This window comes from Macaca fascicularis, chromosome 7, assembly GCF_037993035.2.
Source record: "Macaca fascicularis isolate 582-1 chromosome 7, T2T-MFA8v1.1".
In the NCBI taxonomy this organism is placed as follows: Eukaryota; Metazoa; Chordata; class Mammalia; order Primates; family Cercopithecidae; genus Macaca; species Macaca fascicularis.
Window position 1 is genome coordinate 8,696,866 of NC_088381.1, and position 22,022 is coordinate 8,718,887.

At 45.3% G+C, this 22,022-nt stretch overlaps 1 protein-coding gene across 1 annotated transcript; it reads right to left on the reverse strand.

The window, feature by feature from the left end:
• Positions 1–1,840: 1,840 nt before the first annotated feature.
• LOC123566800 (uncharacterized) lies at positions 1,841–21,603 on the reverse strand. The gene is made up of 5 exons (XM_065547573.1): positions 21,550–21,603; positions 19,058–19,379; positions 18,096–18,200; positions 9,001–9,142; positions 1,841–5,355 (listed from the first exon to the last, which is right to left on the reverse strand). The coding sequence occupies exons 1-5, from the start codon at positions 21,601–21,603 to the stop codon at positions 5,241–5,243; spliced, it is 738 nt and encodes a 245-aa protein (XP_065403645.1). The 3' UTR covers positions 1,841–5,240.
• Between the last annotated feature and the right edge of the window lie 419 nt (positions 21,604–22,022).

Genomic DNA, 22,022 nt, shown 5'->3' on the forward strand with positions numbered 1-22,022 from the left:
AGAAAGTTTAGAACTGAAAAATACAATAACCAAAATAAAAAGCTCAGTGAATGGACACAGCAGTAGAATGGAGGAAAAAGGGCAAAGAATCAGTGACGGAGAAGATAGAAGCTACCCAATGTGAATAACACAGAAGAAACACATGCCCCCAAGGTGGGACGTGGTGGCTCACAACTGTAATCCCAGCACTTTGAGAGGCGGAGGCAGGTGGATCACAAGGTCAGGAGTTTGAGAAAAGCCTGGCCAACATGGTGAAACCCCATTTCTACTAAAAATACAAAAATTAGCTGGGCATGGTGGCAGGCACCTATAATCCCAGCTACTCGAGAGGCTGAGACAGGAGAATCGTTTAAACTTGGGAGGTGGAGGTTATAGTGAGCCGAGATCGTGCCATTGCACTCCAGCCTGGACAATGGGGAGAGACACCATCTTAAAAAAAAAAAAAAAAAACAAACAGTCTCGGGCATCTATGGGACTATAACAACTCCGGTCACTGAACTCAGGAAGGGACAGGAGAAAGAAGGTGGGGTTGAAACTGTACTCTAAAAAGTGATGGCTTCAAAGCTCCCAAATTTGGCAAGAGACATGAATCTATAGATCTAAGGTAAGCAAACCCTAAACAGGATGAACCCAAAGAAATCCAAACGAAGACATATCATACATAATCAAACTCCAAAAAACAAAAGACAAAGAAAAAACATTTCAAAAGCCACTAAACAAAAGCAGTACCTTAACTATCATGGATTAACAAGTCAAATGACAGCGAATTTCTCATCAGATACCATGGAGGCCAGCTGAAAGTATAAAATATTTTTCAAATGATGAAAAGAACCATTAACCCAGAATTCTTATATCCAGCAAAAATGTCCTTCGGGAATGAAAAGGAAAGCAAAACATTCTCAGAGGAAGTAAAACGGAATTAGTCACCAGAAAGCCCACACCAAAAGAAAGGCTAATGCAAGTTCTCTAAGCAGAATGGCAACCATAAAAGAAGAAAACCCTGGAACTTCCGGAAGGTGGAGCATGACACGCACACCTACGCATAAATACAGTAGACTCTTTCCTCACCTCTGACTTTGCTAAACTATGTCTGAAAGCTCAACCAAAAATTATAACATTGTCATATGTGGATAAAAATGTAAGCAAATGGGCCGGGCGCGGTGGCTCAAGCCTGTAATCCCAGCACTTTGGGAGGCCGAGATGGGCGGATCACGAGGTCAGGAGATCGAGACCATCCTGGCTAACACAGTGAAACCCCGTCTCTACTAAAAATACAAAAACTTAGCTGGGCGAGGTGGCAGGCGCCTGTAGTCCCAGCTACTCGGGAGGCTGAGGCAGGAGAAAGGCGTGAACCCGGGAGGCGGAGCTTGCAGTGAGCTGAGATCCGGCCACTGCACTCCAGCCTGGGTGACAGAGCGAGACTCCGTCTCAAAAAAAAAAAAAAAAAAATGTAAGCAAATGAAATATTTAAGGCAAGTATATTATGAACAGGAGAACATAAAGGAACATCAAGGGAGGTAGCTTCTATATCCCTGAAACTGGTAAATGACAACACCAGGTACAATCTAATGAGTGTTCATACACACACAGGCGGAGTGTCCCTTACAAAATGCTTGGGAGCACAAGTGTTCCACATTTCAGATGTTTATCAGATTTAGGAATATTTGCATATAAGTAATGAGATATTTTGGGGATAGGACCCAAGTCTAAATACATTCATTTATGTTTTATATATACCTTATACACAGAGCCTGAAGGTAATTTTATATAGTATTCTTAGTAATTTTGTGCATGAAACTATAGCAGGACGAGCCGCAGACAAAACCTCTCAGACACCAAGTTGTCCAAGGAAGGGCTTTATTCAGCTGGGAGCATCGGCAAGCTGCTGCCTTAAAATCCAGGCTCCCCGAGTGCACAATTTCTGTCCCTTTTAAGGGCTCACAACACTGAAGATTTCACATGAAAGGGTCGTGACTGATTTGAGCAAGCAGAGGGTATGTGACAGGGGCTGCATGCACCGGTGGTCAGAGTGACACAGAACAGGGCCGGGAGTTTCACGATGTTCTTCTATGAGTTTCACAAGGTTCTTCTATACAATGTCAGGAACGTCGGTTTCTAAGTCATGAGGTGATTTTTAACTACTGGGTTTAGGTCAGGCAGACCCAGGCCTGGTTCTGGGCCTGGCGCCGGGCTGCCTGCCTTTGGTTTTACTTCATTGTTTTTTCTTAAAACAGGTACTGAGTATAAAACAACATAAAACAACGTGAGAGGGTCTCTCTCTTTCCTCACAACAAAGTTCATGCTAACTACTTATGAATGGAATTTTCTACTTGGGGGTGTCATGCTGGGGTGCCAAAAAGTTTCCAATTTTGGGGCATTTCAGATTTTGCATTTTGGGTTTAGAGATGCTCAATCTCTATGTAATATATTACCTAGAAAAGCTACTAAAAAAACTCTACAAAAAGATATATTCTGAAACACTACTGATAAATCAAAATAGAATGCTAAAAATGTTCAAGTAAACCACAGAGACCAAGGAAGAACCAAACTGAAACAATGAAAAACAGAACAAATAGAAAATACAAAACAAAATGGCAGTGTTAAGCCTCAATTTACCAATAATGACATTAAGTTAAATGCGAACAGTCTAAATACATCAGTTAAAAGACAGACACTGGGAGAGTAGACGAGAGAATATCATCCAACTACATGTTGTCCATAACAAAGTGACTTCAAACAGGCAAACTGAAAATAGAAGTATAGAAAAAGAAAGATCATACAAACATTACTGAAAGGACAGCAGAAGCAGGCTACATTAACATCAAATAAAGTAAACTTCAGACCACAGATAATTACCAGGAGGGCCAGTCACAGTGGCTCATGCCTGTAATCCTAGCACTTTGGGAGGCCAAGCTGGGTGGATCACCTGAGCTCAGGAGTTTGAGACCAGCCTGGCCAACATGGCAAAACCCATCTTTACTAAAAATACAAAAATTAGCTGGGTGTGATGGTGGGTGCCTATAATCCCAGCTACTCAGAAAAAGCAGGAGAATCACTTGAACTCGATGGGGTTGGAGGCTGCAGTGAGCTGAGATTGCACCACTTCACTCCTGCCTGGGCTAAAGGAGCGAAACTTCGAAACTCCGTCCCTATATATATATATATATATATATATATATATATATATATATATTTACCAGGAAGAGACGGCAACGTTACAAAATGAGAACCTGGTCAATCCACCATTAAGACGCAGCAATTCGAAACGTGCATACACCAAACAAACAAAAAACAATGAACAGCACTGAAAGGAGAAAAAGACATCTATACTTTTAGAGTTGGAGACCTCAAAATCTCTCTCTACAGCTGATAAAATTAGGAGACAGAAAAGCCACCAGGATATAGAACTCAACATCACCATCAATCAACTAGATCCAATCAAATTTCATAGAACTCTCCAGCCAATAACAGCAGAATATTTAATCTTTTCAAGGATCCACAAAACGAATACTAAGTCAGAATATATTCTGAGGCATAAAACAAACCTAACAAATTTTTTGAAATTAAAATCACAAGCATATGTTCCCTCCAACAATGGAAACAAATTAGAAGTCAACGAGAATTACCCGAAAATTGCCTAACTCTCAGAAACTAAACTTCTAAATAACCCATGGATCCAAGAGGAAGTCTCAAGGGAAATTTTAAAATATATTCTGAACTGAGAGAAAATGCAAGTACTATACATCAACATGTAGGGAAAGAGCTGCAGTGGGTGATGAGAGAGAAATTTACAGCACTAAATAAATGGTACATTAGAAACTTGGAAACAAATCAATAATATAAGTGTGCACCTTGACAACCTAAAATAAAAAAAAATAGCAAAATAAACCCAAAAGTAAGCAGAAAGGAAGAAATAATTAAGGTAAGAGCAGAAACAAAGTGAAAACAGAAAAATAATAAACAGTAAAGCAAAAAGCTGGTTCTTTGAAAAGATCAATAAAACTGACACACCTCTCTAAGCAAGACTGACCAAAAAAAAAAAAAGAAAGAAAAAAAGAACAGACATAAATTACCAACATTAGTGATGACACAGGCTCTAAAGATATCAAAAAAGATAATTAGAAATTACTAGGAATAACTCTACACACACAAATTTGACAACTTGGGAAAAATGGACTTATTCCTCAAATAATACAAATTACCACAACTCACCAAATATAAAGTAGATCATTTGAAAAGTCCTACCACTATCAAGAAAACTGAATTCATAATTCTAAGAATCCTGAAAAAAAGAAATTACCAGACCCATATGAATTCACTGGATAATTCCATCAAACATGAAAAAAGAATTAATTCAGACTCAAAACAATCTTTTCTGGAAACCGGAAGAGGAACAACCTCCCAATTCATTTTAAGAAGCTATTATTAGCATGATATCGAACCTAAAGACAGTACAAACTACAGAACAATAGACTTTATATATATACACACACAGAAATATTCAGTGAATTGGCTGGGCACAGTGGCTCATGCCTGTAATCCCAGCACTCTGGGAGGCCGAGGCGGGCAGATCACGAGGTCAGGAGATCGAGACCATCCTGGCTAACACGTGAAACTCTGTCTCCACTAAAAATACAAAAAGTTAGCTGGGCGTGGTGGTGGGTGCCTGTAGTCCCAAATACTTGAGAGGCTGAGGCAGGAGAATGGTGTGAACCCGGGAGGTGGAGCTTGCAGTGAGCCGAGACTTGGTCACTGTACTCCAGCCTGGGCAACACAGTGAGATTCTGTCTCAAAAAACAAAAATTTTTTTCAGTGAATTATTAACAAGTAGAATTAAACAATATATAAAAAGAATTACACATCATCGCCAAGTAGTTTCATTCCAGGAATGCAAAGTTGGTTCAACAGTCAAAAATCAATGTAACCCACCCTATTAATAGGCTAAAGAACAAAAATCGCATGATTACATATCAATTGATTGAGAAAAAGCAAATGACAAAACTCAATACTCATGCATGATAAAAATCCTCAGAAAATAGCAACAAATGGTAACTTCATCACTTTGATAAACAGCATTTACAAAACCTTAAGCTAAAACCTACGCTAACAATGTCAGAAAGGTCCTCCTAGACCTACTTTACACAGCAGAGAGAATCATTAAGAATGATGTAGATAGTCACTAAGAGATTACAACACCAAATGACCAGCAAGCCCTTTTCGTTAGACAAAAAGGAAAGCTGTCATCTGTCAACACTCCCAGAAGGTTCACTGTGAAATGTGCACTTCTGAACTCCTGCTGAGGGCCTGCACGCTGCAGTGTTGAGAAGCAAGTGTCCAGAGGTCTTCTTGGAAACACTGCAAAAAAAATGTGAGGGACTGATGGAGGAATAGAGGCAGGAAAAGGTGGAGAGAGCTGTGATAAAGCACGTGGGATAATGCCAGCGGCACAGTCTTAGGTGGTGAATATGTGGGTGCACACTGCAAAACTCCTTCAACTTTTCTGTATATATTTTTCATCATAAAATGTTAGAAAAAATGAACCTGTGAAAAAGGAAGCTTTAGTCAAACGTATCTAGCAAAAGAAACAACAAGTTCTAAATTCCTATGGCTCAAATTAATGTGTTGTTCTTTTTAGGTTGAGATGGAAGAGCAAAAAAGAAAAAAAGGAATGAAAGTAATAGGAGCTATTATAAAAGATACAAATTCCACTTGCAGTTTGATTAAAGATGATGTGACTCAAGAATATGCTTTTAATCCAAGCTCCTTCAAGGCTGCCAGGTAGATAGCTGGTTCTGCCAAAGCTCTGAACCTGTGAACAAGCAGAGCTTCCAAAGAAAACCCTCTTCATTAAAGTCACCCTGAGTCAATAAGCTGGGCTTTAATCTGAGCAAGAAAGGTATATTTTTGGTCTAGTTACCCGCCCATAACTGTAAGTACTTTGATGCCTAGGTGAGGGGAAAGAAGGAGAAAGGCAAAACAACAGATTTTTTAAATCACATCAAACAGTATGTGCCAGGCACTGACTTAGGAGCTTCAAGTGTATTATTTCATGTCATCTGCACAGCAACTCTCTGAGTAAGGACTTTCACTTATTTTATATATATTATATAATTTTAATTATTTACATTATATTCCTTTTTTTTTTTTTTTTTTTTTTGAGACGGAGTCTCGCTCTGCCGCCCAGGCTGGAGTGCAGTGGCCGGATCTCAGCTCACTGCAAGCTCCGCTTCCCGGGTTCCCGCCATTCTCCTGCCTCAGCCTCCTGAGTAGTTGGGACTACAGGCGCCCGCCACCGCGCCCGGCTAGTTTTTTTTTTTTTGTATATTTTAGTAGAGATGGGGTTTCACCGTGTTAGCCAGGATGGTCTCGATCTCCTGACCTCGTGATCCGCCCGTCTCGGCCTCCCAAAGTGCTGGGATTACAGGCTTGAGCCACCGCGCCCGGCCTTTTTTTTTTTAAAGACTGAGTCTCGCTCTGCCACCAGACTGGAGTGCAGAGGTGCGATTTCTGCTCACCGCAAGCTCCGCCTCCCAGGTTCACGCCATTCTCCTGCCTCAGCTTCCGGAGTAGCTGGGAGTACAGACCCCTGCCACCACGCCCAGCTGATTTTTTTGGCTAATTTTTTTTGTATTATTAGTAGAGACGGGATTTCACCCCCTTAGCGAGGATGGTCTCGGTCTCCTGACCTCATGATCTGCCTGCCTTGGCCTCCCAAAGTGCTGGGATTACAGGCGTGAGCCACCGTGCCCGGCCACTTATTCCTATTTTATACATGACAGGCCCAAGGTGAGACGAAGTGATTTGTGTGGAGTCAGAGGTAAAGCCAAAATTGATACCGTGACAGACTGAAAACTTCTCTGCCAGCAGATCTAGAAATGGTAAAGGGGCATCTCCAAACTGAAGGAAAATGATACCAGAAGGCAGCTGGGATAGAAACAAAACCTTATGGGCCCAAAATGGTAAACATGTAGGTGAACAGAAAACACTTTTGGCCAGTCGCGGTGGCTCTTTGGGAGGCTGAGGTGGGTGGACCATCTGAGGTCAGGAGTTCGAGACCAGCCCAACCAACGTGATGAAACCCTGTCTCTACGCAAAAAATACAAAACTGGACAGGTGTGGTGGCACATGCCTGTAATCCCAGCTGAGCCAGGAGAATCGCTTGAACCCAGGAGGCGGAAGTTGCAGTGAGCCAAGATCATGCCATTGCTCTCTAGCCTGGGCAACAAGAGCAAAAGTCTGTCTCAAAAAAAACCAGACTTTTTTTTTCTCTTTTCGAATTTGAGGAGAAAAAATGTAAATGCCTATTTAAAGCAAAAACAGAAACAGCATATTGTGGGGTTTATACCATGTTTCACTTGGACATATGATACAGCAACACAACCAACCAAGAACAGGTCAGAAGCAGGAAGCTGTGGTCAGAGCACTGCCCTGCGGCTCAGGCAGTGTAATACCATTTGAAAGTGGACAGTGGTCCTGGCACTTTGGGTGGTCGAGGTGGGCAGATTGTGAGGTCAGGAGATCGAGACCATCCTGGCTGGCACGGTGAAACCCCGTCCCTACTAAAAATACAAAAACATTAGCAGGGTGTGGTGGCGGGCGCCTGTAGTCCCAGCTACTCGGGAGGCTGAGGCAGGAGAATGGCATGAACCTGGGAGGTGGAGCTTGCAGTGAGCTGAGATTGCGTCACTGCACTCCAGCCTGGGTGACAGAGCGAGACTCTGTCTCAAAAAAAAAAAAAAAAAAAGAAAGTGGACAGTCACAAGTTAAAGATGTATACTGGGCCAGGCGTGGTGGCTCACAAGGTCAGGAGATCGAGACTATCCTGGCTAACACAGTGAAGCTCCATCTCTACTAAACATACAAAAAATTAGCCGGGAGTGGTGGTGGGCACCTGTAGTCCCAGCTACTGGGAGGCTGAGGCAGGAGAATTGCATGAACCCAGGAGGTGGAGCTTGCAGTGAGCCAAGATTGCACCACCGCACTCCAGCCTGGGCGACAAAGCGAGACTCATTCTCCAAAAAAAAAAAAAAATAATAACAAAAGGCCTACACATTATTGATCCATTCCACTCCTAGGTATAGACACAAAGAATTAAAAGCAGAGACTCAAGAAGACACTTGTAAACCAATGTTCATAGCAGCATTACTCACAACAGTCAAGAGATGAAAGCAACCTGAGTGGCCAATGATGAAGGGATAACATGTGGCTTACATATATAAAGGACTACTATTGAGCCTTTAAAAGGAAGAAAATTTTGACACATGCGGATGAACCCCAAAGACCTAAGAAGTTCAAGAACCCAGTCACAACAGGACAAATAGTGGATGATTCCCCTTACAGGAGACACCTTGAGTAATCAAATTCTGAGACAAAAGTAGAACAGCGTTTGCTTGGGGGCAGCAAGGAGTTAGTGTTTCATGGATACAGAGTTTCAGTCCGAGAAAATGCAAAAGTTCTAGAGATGGATGGTGGTGATGGCTGGGGAACAATGTGAATATACTTCATGCCGATGAACTGTACACATAAAAATGTTTAAAACGGTAAGTTTTATGGTATGTATATTTTACCACAATATTTAATTTTTTTAAATTACATTTTAAAAATTGTTACCAGGCGGGGCGCAATGGCTCACGCCTGTAATCTCAGCACTTCGGGAGGCCTAGGCAGGCAGATCACGAGGTCAGGAGATCGAGACCATCCTGGCTAACACGGTGAAACCCCGTCTCTACTAAAAATACAAAAAAATTAGCCGGGCGTGGTGACGGGCGCCTGTAGTCCCAGCTACTCGGGAGGCTGAGGGAGGAGAATCCCTTGAACCCGGGAGGTGGAGCTTGCAGTGAGCCGACATTGCGCCACTGCACTCCAGCCTGGGCGACAGAGTTAGACTCCGCCTCAAAAAAAAAACAACACAAAAAAATTGTTACCAAAAATACTAATAATCCATCCAAGTTATTTAGATAAGGAGCGTCAGATTAAGCTTTCCTAAGTGTCAAAACGCACCAGATTATCTGGTTGCTTGCCCCATAACCCGCTGTGCAGAATTGACTTGCGCTGTGCACAGGTGCAGGAGTTTCTTCTTCATCATTTTCCTCTTTGTCATCCAGATCTTCTTTCTTTGTTCCACTTTGTTCCGCACTATCATCTGCAAAAATAAAAAATTTTAATCTGTAACCGCTTTTCACAATGTCATACCATTAGTCAGTCTCTGCAAATGTCCCTCCCCGAAAAGTTACAACACACATCATTAACTGAATGTTTGACAACTTAAAAATAAAATACATCAATCATATCTGTTACAGATCCAGTACGATTTTCATAAAGAAACCAATATATCGGCCGGGAGCAGTGGCTCGTGCCTGTAATCCCAGAACTTTTGGCAGCTGAGGCGGGTGGATCACGAGGTCAGGAGATCAAGACCATCCTGGCTAACACGGTGAAACCCCGTCTCTACTAAAAATACAAAAAATTAGCTGGGCATGGTGGCGGGAGCCTGCAGTCCCAGGCACTCAGGAGGCTGAGGCAGGACAATGGTGTGAACCTGGGAGGCGGAGCTTGCAATGAGCTGAGATTGTGCCACCGCACTCCAGCCTGGGTGACAGAGCGAGACTCTGTCTCAAAAAAAAAGAAACCAATATATCAAATTACTTAAAGCATGTCTTCCAAAATGATATTTCATTAACTCCCTAGTAGATTTCACAACTGAGAAACTTAGTCTTTGATATTCACCTACTTCAATTTCACACCAATTGCTTTATCCAGTGTGGCCCAATGCTTGTGTATCCATGGGGAAAGGGAGGGTGTAGAACAGGAGTATAAATCAAAAATCTTTTAACTCCTTACGAGGCCCTACTCCACTGCCAACTGAGAAGCACTGCTATGCAGGGGCGCTATCAGTGAGAGCATAACTCAAGAGCACTGGGACACAAAGGAAAAGCTGAGAACAATGACTTTAGGCCACTGACAATGTGAAGTTTCTGTCAAAACAACTGCCGTGAAACTCCTTACATAGCCAAGAGGAGAGAGAAGTAACCTTAATCTTGACATGTAAACACGTTCCATCACACAAGGCTGTTACTAACCATCTAAACAACATAATTAGAAAAATGTATCTAAATCGGTGGAAGATATGATATCCCATCCAGATTACAAATAATGAGTGTCTAAAAATCTCTAAGGAAACAGTTCCTCTGTTTACAACACTTCTGACACCAAATGGATGGACTTTTGCACCAGGCAATTCTCCAGTTCTCTGGGACACCCAGCTATGTGTCCCACAGTGCAATTCAGTTCTGAAACTACCTACCTAGAATTAGCACAGACCCCACTGGTTAATAACAGGAGAGAAAAGGTACAATGCTGAAAAAAATATCCAAAGAACTAATGGCTGAAAACTTTCTAAGTTCAGCAAACGACATAAACCGAGGCAGATGGAAGAATCTGTGCAAAGCCCACACATCATAAATCCAAAGGAAGCCATGACTATGCACATCGTAATCAGCTGCTAAACACTAAGGACAAAAACGTTTTGAAAGTGCCACAGAAAGTAGATATAGAAGAAGGTATTGTGTGGCCTGAAATTAAGGCTAAATATTACGTGCTGCCTTGACGTTGGTAAAATCAAGAAGGCCTCAAATAGCCTAACCACAAGGTCTCCTCCGAGCTCTGCTCCCACGGATAAGGTTCCAAAGCCAAACAACCCTCCTTATCACAGAGAGCAGACCCCAACCTGCTCATCCCTGCCGGCCCAGAAGTATTCGAACAAGCCAATCACGTCTTCCCATGGAAGCAAGGTCATCTCACTCTCTTCTTACTACAAAATGTGCCTCCCACAGCCCCTGGTGGCTCACTCTGTTCCCAAGTGCAGCCCCCGTGTGGCATGCGGCGTCCCCCACCTCCAGGGCTGTGAGCACGCGTGACTAATAAACTGCTATTTCATCTGTCCAGTGTCGGCGTCCTATGTTCAGCCATCCCATATCCCTAGGGCAGGAATCTTCTGGGGTTATAAACAGAACTTTAATCAACCTCTCCTTGGTTATTTTACTGGTTCCATGATACAGCTTTTTCACGCAAAAGATCTGAACAGAGACTTCACAGAGGATACAAGAGTGGCAAAGAAGAACATGATACTCAGCATCGTTAGCCATTATGGAAATGCAAATTTAAACCACAATGAGATCCCACTAGACTTGTTAGAATGGCTCAACTAAAAATCACCGATAACACCAAGAGCTAACTAAGACACAGGGCAACAGAAACATGACAGATTGCCAGTGGGAATGCAAACTAAATCAGCCACTTTGAAATGAAAACAGTTCAGCACACGACCCAACTTTCCCACCACTAGGTTTCTATCCGAGGGAAATGGAAACTACATTCACACGACATCTGTAGAGAAACGCTCATAGCAGGAATACAATCGCGATAGAAAAATGGCGACAACCACAAGGTCCTACAATAGCAGAATGGATAAACACAACATGGTACATCCAAATGATGAAACACTTTTCAGCAATAAAAAGAACTGTTAATACACAGAACAGCAGAGAAATCTCAAACATATAACTAGAAGTAAATGAAGCTGGTTTCAAAACATTACTTAAAATACAGTTCCACTTACATGACATTCTCAAAAAGAATACCCTATCCTGATGGAGAACAGATCAGTGGTTGCCAGGGTACGAGGCCAGGGAACATGTGATAAAAAGGAGCAGCACAAGGGAGGTTTTGGGGTGATGAAACTTCTCCATCCTGATGATGGCGGGGGTTACATGAATCTATAGAGGTCAAAATTTCCTGAACTAGATACCACAATAAAATAAATTTTATATAACTTTTTTAATTAAAAAAATGTTGGCTAGGTGCAGTGGCTCACATCTGTAAACCCAGCACTTTGGGAGGCCAAGGAAGGCGGATCACAAGGTCAGGAGTTCAAGACTAGCCTGGCCAACATGGTGAAACCCCGTCTCTACTAAAAATACAAAAGTTAGCCAGGCGTGGTGGCTCACGCCTGTAATACCAGCTACTCGGGAGGCTGAGGAAGGAGAATTGCTTGAACCTGGAAGGCGGAGGTTGCAGTGAGCTGAGATCACGCCACCGCACTCCAGCCTAGGCGACAAGGCGAGACTGTATCTCAAAAAAAAAAAAAAAAAAAAAAAAACGTTAATGGTTCTCATTAATATTAAAGTTTCAAAGAAATTCAACAAACATGTATTTAACATTCAGCATATCCTCAAAGCACTTTTATACTAAAGTAAAAAGGTAACTTCTAAAAAATCTTTAGAAAAACCTATCACACACATATAACTAATCGATGCAAATCAGGCTTTGGAAAGGGTCAGAGAAAATATCTAGGTCAGGGGCTGGGCGCGGTGGCTCACGCCTGTAATCTCAACACTTTGGGAGGCCGAGGCGGGCGGATCACTTGAGGTCAGGAGTTCAAGATCTAAATGGTGAAACCCTGTCTTCCAAAAATTAGCTGGGCGTGGTGGCAGGCACCTGTAATCCCAGCTACTTGGGAGGCTGAGGTAGAAGAATCACTTGAACCTGGGAGGTGGAGGTTGCAGTGAGCCAAGATTGTGCCACTGCACTGCAGCCTGGACCGTTGAGTGAGACTTCATCTCGAAGAAAAAAAAAAAGAGAAAGAAAACATCTAGGTCCAGGGAGGACAGCTGGAAGATAGTCTGGTGGAATCATGCCAGACCGGGGAGCGGGGTCCGGAGGGCTGGAGTACGGTGTGTCCCCACCCTAGTAAGGAACTAGGAAACGCATCCTGGGTGAAGCAAGAGCAGAGCCCCATTCTGCACCAGGTGAGCATTTCTCCTGATCTGAGCAACTACATACAAATTTAATATGTCTCGCGTAGCCTGTTATTTTCCTCAGCAACATGGAAAATGAGAGAACAAACAATTCAGAAGGTTAAGACATGAAATACATTTAATTCAGAAATCCTTCACAGAAAGGTAGGAAATAAACGGGGGAAAAAAGCAGCTAATGAAAAGTGAAAATGGGCCAGGTGCGGTGGCTCACACCTGTAATCCCAGCACTTTGGGAGGCCGAGGTGGACGGATCACTTGAGGTCAGGAGTTCGAGATCAGCCTGGCCAACCTGGTGAAACCCCATCTCTGCTAAGAATATAAAAATTGGCCGGGCGTGGTGGCAGCCACCTGTAAATCCCAGCGACTCAGGAGGCTGAGGCAGGAGAATTGCTTGAACCCGGGAGGCGGAGGTTACAGTGAGCTGGAATCTCCCCACTATACTCCATGCACTCCAGCCTGTGCAACAGAACAAGACTCCATCTCAAAAAAAAAAAAAGAAAAAAAAAGTGAAACCTAACATGTCCTACACAAAGCATCTGGCCTGACAAGAAAACATGACCCTTTTCAATCTTCACAACCAACCTGGAAGCAGGCAGGCTTTGCTGTCTCCAGTTTACCAAGGTAGACACCTCAGGGCCCGGAAAAGAAAGTAGAACCCAGCCAGGAACGCAGCTCGGCTGAGAACACAGGTGCTGGCTCTAAATGCCTGACTGCCCTGTGTGTGTGTGTGTGTGTGTGTGTGTGTGGTCACTAACCACAGTGTGTGTGTGTGTGTGTGGTCACTAACCACAGTGTGTGTGTGTGTGTGTGTGTGGTCACTAACCACAGCTCAGGGGCCAAACCCAGCCCACAGCCTCTTCATGTATGGTCTGAAAGAAAGTATTTTACTTTTGTTCTTTTGAGACACAGTCTTGGCTCACCACAACCTCCTCCTCCCAGGTTCAAGTGATTCTCCCAGGTTCAAGTGATTCTCATGCCTCAGCCTCCGAGTAGCTGAGATTACAGGCATGCACCACCATGCCTGGCTAATTTTTTGTTTTTAGTAGAGATAGGATTTTACCATGTTGGCCAGGCTGGTCTCGAACTTCTGTTCTCAGGTGATCCGCCTGCCTCGGCCTCCCAAAGTGCTGGGATTATAGGTGTGACCTACCACGCCCGGCCACCGTATTTTATGTTTTAATGATTCAAAAATAATCAAAAGAAAAACAGTATTTTGTGGCCGAGCGCGGTGGCTCAAGCCTGTAATCCCAGCACTTTGAGAGGCCGAGACGGGCGGATCACGAGGTCAGGAGATCGAGACCATCCTGGCTGACACGGTGAAACCCCGTCTCTACTAAAAAATACAAAAAACTAGCCGGGCGAGGTGGCGGGCGCCTGTAGTCCCAGCTACTTGGGAGGCTGAGGCAGGAGAATGGCGTGAACCCAGGAGGCGGAGCTTGCAGTGAGCTGAGATCCGGCCACTGCACTCCAGCCTGGGTGGCAGAGCGAGACTCCGTCTCAAAAAAAAAAAAAAAAAAAAAAAAAAAAGAAAAACAGTATTTTGTGACTTGCAAACATTCTGTGAACTTCATCTTTTGGTGTCCATAAATAAAGTTTACAGAATGAACTTCCCCTGCCCACAGACATAGTATATCTGTGGCTGCTTTGGCACTACAGCTGCAAGGGCCCATGGCTATGACAGAGACCATATGGTCCATTGAGAGCTTAAAATATTTACTATCTGGCCCTTTAGAGAAAGCATGTCACCCCTATCCTACATCTGGCTATAAACTTTACAAATAAAAAAATGCAAAATTCTTTAAACTCAGTACACTGTAACACTGGTCATCTCCCTTCTTCAAGATGAAAAGCTTCGACAGTCACCAGGAAGCAGACAAGAACCCCAAGTACACCTCAAGTGTTATTCTCAGGAGCATAAATTAGAACACTTTACAACAGCAAAAGCAGGATGAAGGCATTGAAGGCCATGAAAACAATAATTAGCACCACCAGCTCAAAGCCCACATCACATCAGCTTCAATATTTGTCTACTCTTCCTTTCACTACTGTAGGGTTCAAGGTATATATAGAGAAAATTGAACACACATTGCCCAAAAACATTGCTTATAGAATGCTGGAGAGAAGGGAAGGAAGACCTCCCACTGGCCAGGTGTGGTGGTCACGCGTGTAATCCCAGCACTTTGAGAGGTCAATGCAGGAGGATCACTTGAACCTAGGAGTTCTAGAGCAGCCTGGCCAACATGGCAAAACCCCGTCTCTACTAAAAATACAAAATTAGGCTGGATGCAGTACTTCATATCTGTAATCCTAGCACTCTGGGAGGCCGAGGTGAGAGGATCACTTGAGGTCAGGAGTTTGCAACCAGCCTGGCCAACATGGTGATACCTCGTCTCTACTAAAAATGTGGCTCACACCTGTAATCCCAGCACTTTGGGAGGCCGAGGTGGGTGGATCACGAGGTCAGGAGTTCAAGACCAGCCTGACCAACATGGTGACACCCTGTCTCTATGACAAAGTCAAAAATTAGCCGGGAGTGCTGGCGTGCGCCTGTAAGTAATCCCAGCTACTCAAGAGGCTGAGGCAGAGAATCGCTTGAACCTGGGAGGTGGAGGTTAGTGGTGGCGGGTACCTGTCATGCCAGCTACTCGGGAGGCTGAGGCAGGAGAACTGCTTGAACCCGGGAGGCAGAAGTTGCAGTGAGCCGAGATCACACCACTGCACTTCAGCCTGGGCGACAGAGCGAGACTCCATCTCAAAAAAAAAAAAAAAAAAATAGCCAGGTGTGGTGGCAGACACCTGTAATCCCAGCTACTTGGGAGGTTGAGGCAGAATCCCTTGAACTCGGGAGGCAGAGGTTGCAGTGAGCCAAGACAGCACCACTGCACTCCAGCCTGGGCAACAGAGCAAGACCCTGTCTCAGAAAATAAAATAAAATATTCATAGTCTGAAAAATGGAATTTGAGGCCAGGCACGGTGGTTCACACCTGTCATCCCAGCACTTTGGGAGGCCAAGGTGGGTGGATCACCAGGTCAGGAGTTCAAGACCAGCCTGGCCAACATAGTGAAACCCCATCTCTACTAAAAATACAAAAATTAGCCGGGCATGGTGGCAGGCGTCTATAGTCCCAGCTACTTGGGAGGCTGAGGCAAGAGAATCATTTGTACTCGGGAGGCAGAGGTTGCAGTGAGCTGAGATGGCACCACTGCATTCCAGCCTGGGCAACACAGTGAGATTCTGTCTCAAACAAAAAAGAATGGAATTTGATATGTATAAATCTACAAATAATTTCTAATAATAAAAAACACACAACATTCCACACTAAAAATAAAAACATTTACTGAATGCCAAAAAAAACTCCCTACAAACCCTAATCATTTGGGATCTATGTAAAGAATAATTATACTCTGCTTTCTAACCATGATTTTTACAAGAACAAAGGACAAAAAAAAATCATCAAACATGGGCCGGGCGTGGAAGCTCACGTCTGTAATCCCAGCACTTTGGGAGGCCGAGGTGGGCGGATCATGAGATCGGGAGTTCAAGACCAGCCTGGCCAATATGGTGAAAGTCGGTCTCTACTAAAAATACAAAAATTAGGGCCAGGCGCGGTGGCTCACACCTGTAATCCCAGCACTTTGGGAGGCCAAGACAGGTGGATCACAAGGTCAGGAGGTCGAGACCATCTTGGCTAACACAGTGAAACCCCGTCTCCACTAAAAATACAAAAAATTAGCCGTGTGTGGTGGCAGGCGCCTGTAGTCCCAGCTACTTGGGGGGCTGAGGCAGGAGAATGGCGTGAACCCGGGAGGCGGAGCTTGCAGTGAGCTGAGATGGTGACACTGCACTCCAGCCTGGGCGACAGAGCGAGACTCCACCTCAAAAAAAAGAAAAAAAATTAGCTGGGCGAGGTGGAGGACACCTGGAATCCCAGCTACTCAGGAGGCTGAGGCAGAGAACTGCTTGAACCCAAGAGGCAGAGGTTGCAGTGAGCCAGGATCAAGCCACTGCACTTCAGCCTGAGCGACAGAGTAAGATGCCCTCTCAAGAGGAAAAAACAACAACAAAAAAATTCATCAAATGTAATGAATAAAACATATATTTCGGATTTTTCCATGTACTTAACTTTTCTTTCAGTATTTTTGCAACTGTTCTTTCACAGGAAACACTTTGGGAAACATTTTAATTCATTAACAAATCAGTATTTGAGGACTAGGAGGAAGAGGTGAAAAGTTTTAAAAATATAATGAATTACTGACACGTGCAAAAAAAAAAAAAAGAAAAAAAAAAAGGTTTCTGATTCCTGTCAGGGAAGGCACTGTCACATGGACACTGTCAGCCTCAGCATCCGGAGGTCCAGAAAGGGGAAATTTCAAGTCAGATAGAATTCTATATACACACCATTGATTTGGAACCTTCAGCCCTCAAGATCCTAACATCATGACCTCAGTTTCAACACAACTGTCCTTAGTCCTTGTATTGGTTACAAATACAAAACAAACAGCTCAACTGAACTCCCTCTTGTCTCTCCAGAAACACAAACACAAGACCTCATAAAATGAGTGAGTTTCTCTCGGCCATAATTACTGCAACTGACTTCTCCAATTTTCCCCTCCACAGTTAACTAAACAGCTCAAATACTATCAGTAACAAATAACAGTCATCATGATATGGTGAGGAGTGTGGCAGATTTCTTAGCCAGTAATAATAAATAGGAAAAAAATTTTGCCTATTAATAGATCTCAAGGGTAGTGCACTTGCAAGAAACTAATTAAAAGGCAGCCGTGCACAATCTACAAAAACAGCCATAAAGACTGCTACCTTTTTTTTTTTTTTAGACGGAGTCTCGCGCTGTCGCCCAGGCTGGAGTGCAGTGGTGAGATCTCGGCTCACTGCAAGCTCCGCTGCCTCCCGTGTTCACGCCATTCTCCTGCCTCCGCCTCGAGAGTAGCTGGGACTACAGGCGCCTGCCACCACGCCCGGCTAATTTTTTTGTATTTTTAGTAGAGACGGGGTTTCACCGTGTTAGCCGGGATGGTCTCGATCTCCTCACCTCGTGATCCACCCGCCTTGGCCTCCCAAAGTGCTGGGATTACAGGCGTGAGCCCCCGCGCCCGGCCAAGACTGCTACATTTTAAGTTATAGGAGGAAATAAACCTGCTCCTCTAACATAGGAAGATACAACTAACTTCCCCTTACATGGCCTAAAAAAAACAGCCTTACACGAGAAATTTAAACATGGAAGCAGAAACACGCCAAGAAAAAGACATGGCAAACCCCACCTGTGTATATGTTTTCAACGGAACATTTGGAGTCAAGGCGAGCCTGGGCAGCCAAACAAACATTCAGAGGGCAGCTTTTCTCCAGCGTCCTCCCGGTTCTCAGGCCTGCAAGTAAACACACATGTTTAAGACCTAACGCTTTTTAATAATTTACAAAGACACTCCCGAAATGTTTAATGCAGAAAAAAGAGAAAGCAAGAGAGAACAGCAAGAGGGGAGAGAAGAGCTGGGGGACAGGAGTGAGGGCAGAGAGGGAAACAGGGAAGAGATGGAGGGGAAAGGGAGGTGGGGAAGGGAAAGCCGCCTTCCAAGGTAAGCAGGGTGGGCCGGGTTTCTGCACCACGCTGGCGAGACCTTGAGAACAGATGGTCACAGGAGACCAAGTCACAATGTCATCTGCCCTCAAATGCAAAAGGTACACACACACGACAGGAAACCCACCGTTTTAACGGACACATGAAAGCAGCATTTACCCCACAGCACGGCGCGTGCGTGAAACAAATTACTCAAAACGATCGCCTGCAGAAAAACCCACAGCCACCACCACTTAAGAGATGGAGAGAGGCCCGAGACTGCCCCGCCGGCTATCCGCGCAGGCCCCGGTGCGGCCGCCGCGCCCACCCCTGCCTCCCAGGCCCGGCCGCCCGCCAGCCCCGCGCCCGCACCGCCTCCGCCTCCCGCCGCCCCGGTGCCCCAGACCAGGACCGCACAAGCAGAGCCGGGCCGCCTGGCCCCGCCGGCGTCTGGACACAGCCTCCCAGCAGCCGCCGGCTCAGCCCGGATCCCCGCGCCTCTAACTGCCCTAGCGGCGGGCCGAGGCGAGACTCCCGCGCCCCCCCGCGTACGGCCAATCGCAACGAGGCTGCTCCGCGGGCGCAGCCAATGGTGAAGACGAGCGCTTCGCAGTCCTCCGGGCTCTCCCGCTTCCCGCAATCCCGCTCATCTTCCTACTTGGAGCTCACCTTCTGAGGCCAGGGTCAAGCGAGGGCGCCGGAAGGCGGGATTTCCGTCGCACTCACCCACGCCCCCACTCCCACGGGAGACTGCCCGGCCCGGAGCGCTCTTAATCACGCGGCGGGTGGTCGCGCTCACAGCAACTGGAGCTATCCAGGGCGTGGGTCGAGTGGCCAGAGCAGCTGCCCTGGGGATGAGAACGGATCTTTGTGTGGTCGGCTGGGGAGTGAAGTTTCCTCCTGTGTGCTCAACTGAATGCAGCAGAAGTCTTGGGCAGATTACGTGGAGCAGCTGTGGAACGCTGTGCAGGGAATCCAAGAAGAAACAGACCTCCAGCGACCACAAAACACAATGGAAGAAATATGCAACAATATAGGCTGGGCATGGTGGCTCATGTCTGTAATTTTCAGGGCTTTGGGAGGCCGAAGTGGGAGGATCCCTCGAAGCCAGGAGTTGGAGGATCCCATGTTGCCAGACTGGGCAACATAGCAAGACCCCATCTCCAAAAAAAAGTTAACAATTAGCCAGGTGTGGTAGTGCACACCTGTGATCCCAGCTGCTCGGGAGGCTGAGGCAGGAGACTCGCCTCAGCCTGGGAGGTCAATGCTACAGTGAGCTGAGATCATGCCACTGCACTCCAGCCTGGGCGACAGAGTGACATCCTGCCTCTAAGAAGGAAAAAGGGCATGGTGGTCACGCCTGTAATCCCAGCACTTTGGGAGGCCGAGGCAGGTGGATTATTTGAGGTCAGGAGTTCAAGATTAGCCTGGCCAACATGGTGAGACCTCCTTTCTACTAAAAATACAAAAATTAGCCAGGTGTGGTGGTGCCCGCCTGTAATCCCAGCTACTTGGGAGGCTGAGGCAGGAGGATTGCTTGAACCTGGGAGGCGGAGATTGCAGTGAGCCGAGATTGCACCACTGCACTCCAGCCTGGGGGACAGAGGCTGCACCACTGCAGCTTTGACTTACCGGTTTCACGTGGTTCTCAACCTCAGCCTTGCCAGTAGCTAGGACTGCAGGCACAAGCAACCACGCCTAGCTAATTTTTGTATTTTTTGTAGAGACCGGGGTTTGCCATGTTGCCCAGGCTGGTGTCGAACTCCTAGGCTCAAGTGATCTGTCGCCTCTGTCTCCCAAAATGCTGGGATTACAAGTGTGAGCCACTGCACTCGGCTAATAGTAATGAACTTTGAACAGAAGGAAAAGATGTTATTATTTACTTAGTTATGTTTTATCTGTATTTTCTAATTTTTCTAAACATGTAAAGATGAAATTCTATTAAAACTCAGTAAGACCTCAGAACAAAAAAAGTAGAGTATAAATATTTATTTTAGTTGTACAAACTTGGTTTCTGGAAAAAGAATGGAATAGATTTTCTGAGAAAAAAAAATTCACTTTGGCCGGGTGCGGTGGCTTACGCCTGTAATCTCAGCACTTTGGGAGGCTGAGGTGGTGGATCACCTGAGGTCAGCAGTTCAAGACCAGCCTGAACAACATGAAGAAACCCCCGTCTCTATTAAAAATATGAAAATTAGCCAGGCATGGTTTCAGGCGCCTGTAATCCCAACTACTCAGGAGGCTGAGGCTGTAGAATCGCTTGAACCCAGGAGGCAGAGGTTGCAGTGAGCTGAGATCGCACCATTGCACTCCAGCCTGGGTGACGAGCAAAACTCTGTCTCACAAAAAAAGAAAAGCCGACTGGCTGAAAGGATTAAAAAAGAAAATATGATCCATCAATGTGCTATCTACAAGATAAACATTTTAAATTAAAATAAACAGATTGAAAGTAAAAGGATACAAAGATACAACATTTAAATAGTAAGCAAAAAACCGCCAAAGTGGCTGTACTAATATCAAGTGAAATACACTTTAATTTAAAGCAGGGCTGGGCATGGTGGCTCACGCCTGTAATCCCAGCACTTTGGGAGGTGGAGGCAGAGAGATTACTTGAGCCCTGAAGTCAAGATCAGCCTGGGCAACATGGCATAATCCCATTTCTACAAAAAATACAAAAATTAGGCGGGCATGGTGGTGCCCGCCTGTGGTCCCAGCTATTTGGAAGGCTGAGGGGGGAGGATCATGTGAGCTGGGGAGGTCGAGGCTGCAGTGAGCTAAGATCAGGCTCCTGCACTCCAACCTGGGCAACAGAGTGAGACCCTGTCTCAAAATAAAAAAAATAAAAAAGGGTTGAGATGCAAAAAAGGACATCATTTTTTATTTTTTATTTTTTTGGGATGGAGTTTCGCTCTTGTTGCCAAGGCTGGATGGAGTGCAATCGTGTGATCTCGGCTCACTGCGACCTCTGCCTCCTGGGTTCAAGTGATTCTCCTGCCTCAGGCTCCCAAGTAGCTGGCATTACATGTGCATGCCATCACTCCTGGCTAATTTTTGTATTTTTGGTAGAGACGGGGTTTCATCTTGTTGGCCAGGCTGGGTTCGAACTCCTGACCTCAGGTTATCCGCCTGCCTTGGCCTCCCAAAGTGCTGGGATTACAGACGTGAGCCACTGTGCTGGCCAAAACCTTCATTTTCAAAAAGGCTGGGTCAGGCATCATGGCTCATGCCTGTAATCCCAGCACTTTGAGAGGCCAACGCCCATCTCTACCAAAAATACAAACATTAGCTAGGCGTGGTGGCATGCACCTGTAATCCCAGCTACTTGGGAGGCTGAGTCAGGAGAATTGCTTGAACCCAGGAGGCGGAGGTTGCAGTGAGCAGAGATCGTGCCACTCCACTGCAACCTGGGGGACAGAGATTCCATCTCAAAAAATAAATAAATAAAGCCTGGGTGCCAGCTGTGGTACATAGGCCTAGTTTGGTGACTCCTGTACTTAAGATATAAAACTGAAGAACAGTGGGCGGGAGCTTCCCTCTAAAGGCACAGGATGGGCAAGCTGGTCCCTGAGCAGTGACTTTATAATAACTTGTTACACTGTGTTTTTTCTTTTGTTTTGTTTTTCGTTCGGTTGGT

Coding starts and splice junctions, on each gene's coding strand:
- LOC123566800 (XM_065547573.1), bottom strand. CDS start 21,603: ATGCCTGACCCAGCCTTTTTGAAAATGAAGGTTTTGGCCAGCACAGTG. Junction 19,380..21,549: donor TGGCCAGCACAGTGGCTCAC/GTCTGTAATCCC, acceptor TGGTCGCTGGAG/GTCTGTTTCTTCTTGGATTC. Junction 18,201..19,057: donor CTTGACCCTGGCCTCAGAAG/GTGAGCTCCAAG, acceptor GTTTACTTGCAG/GCCTGAGAACCGGGAGGACG.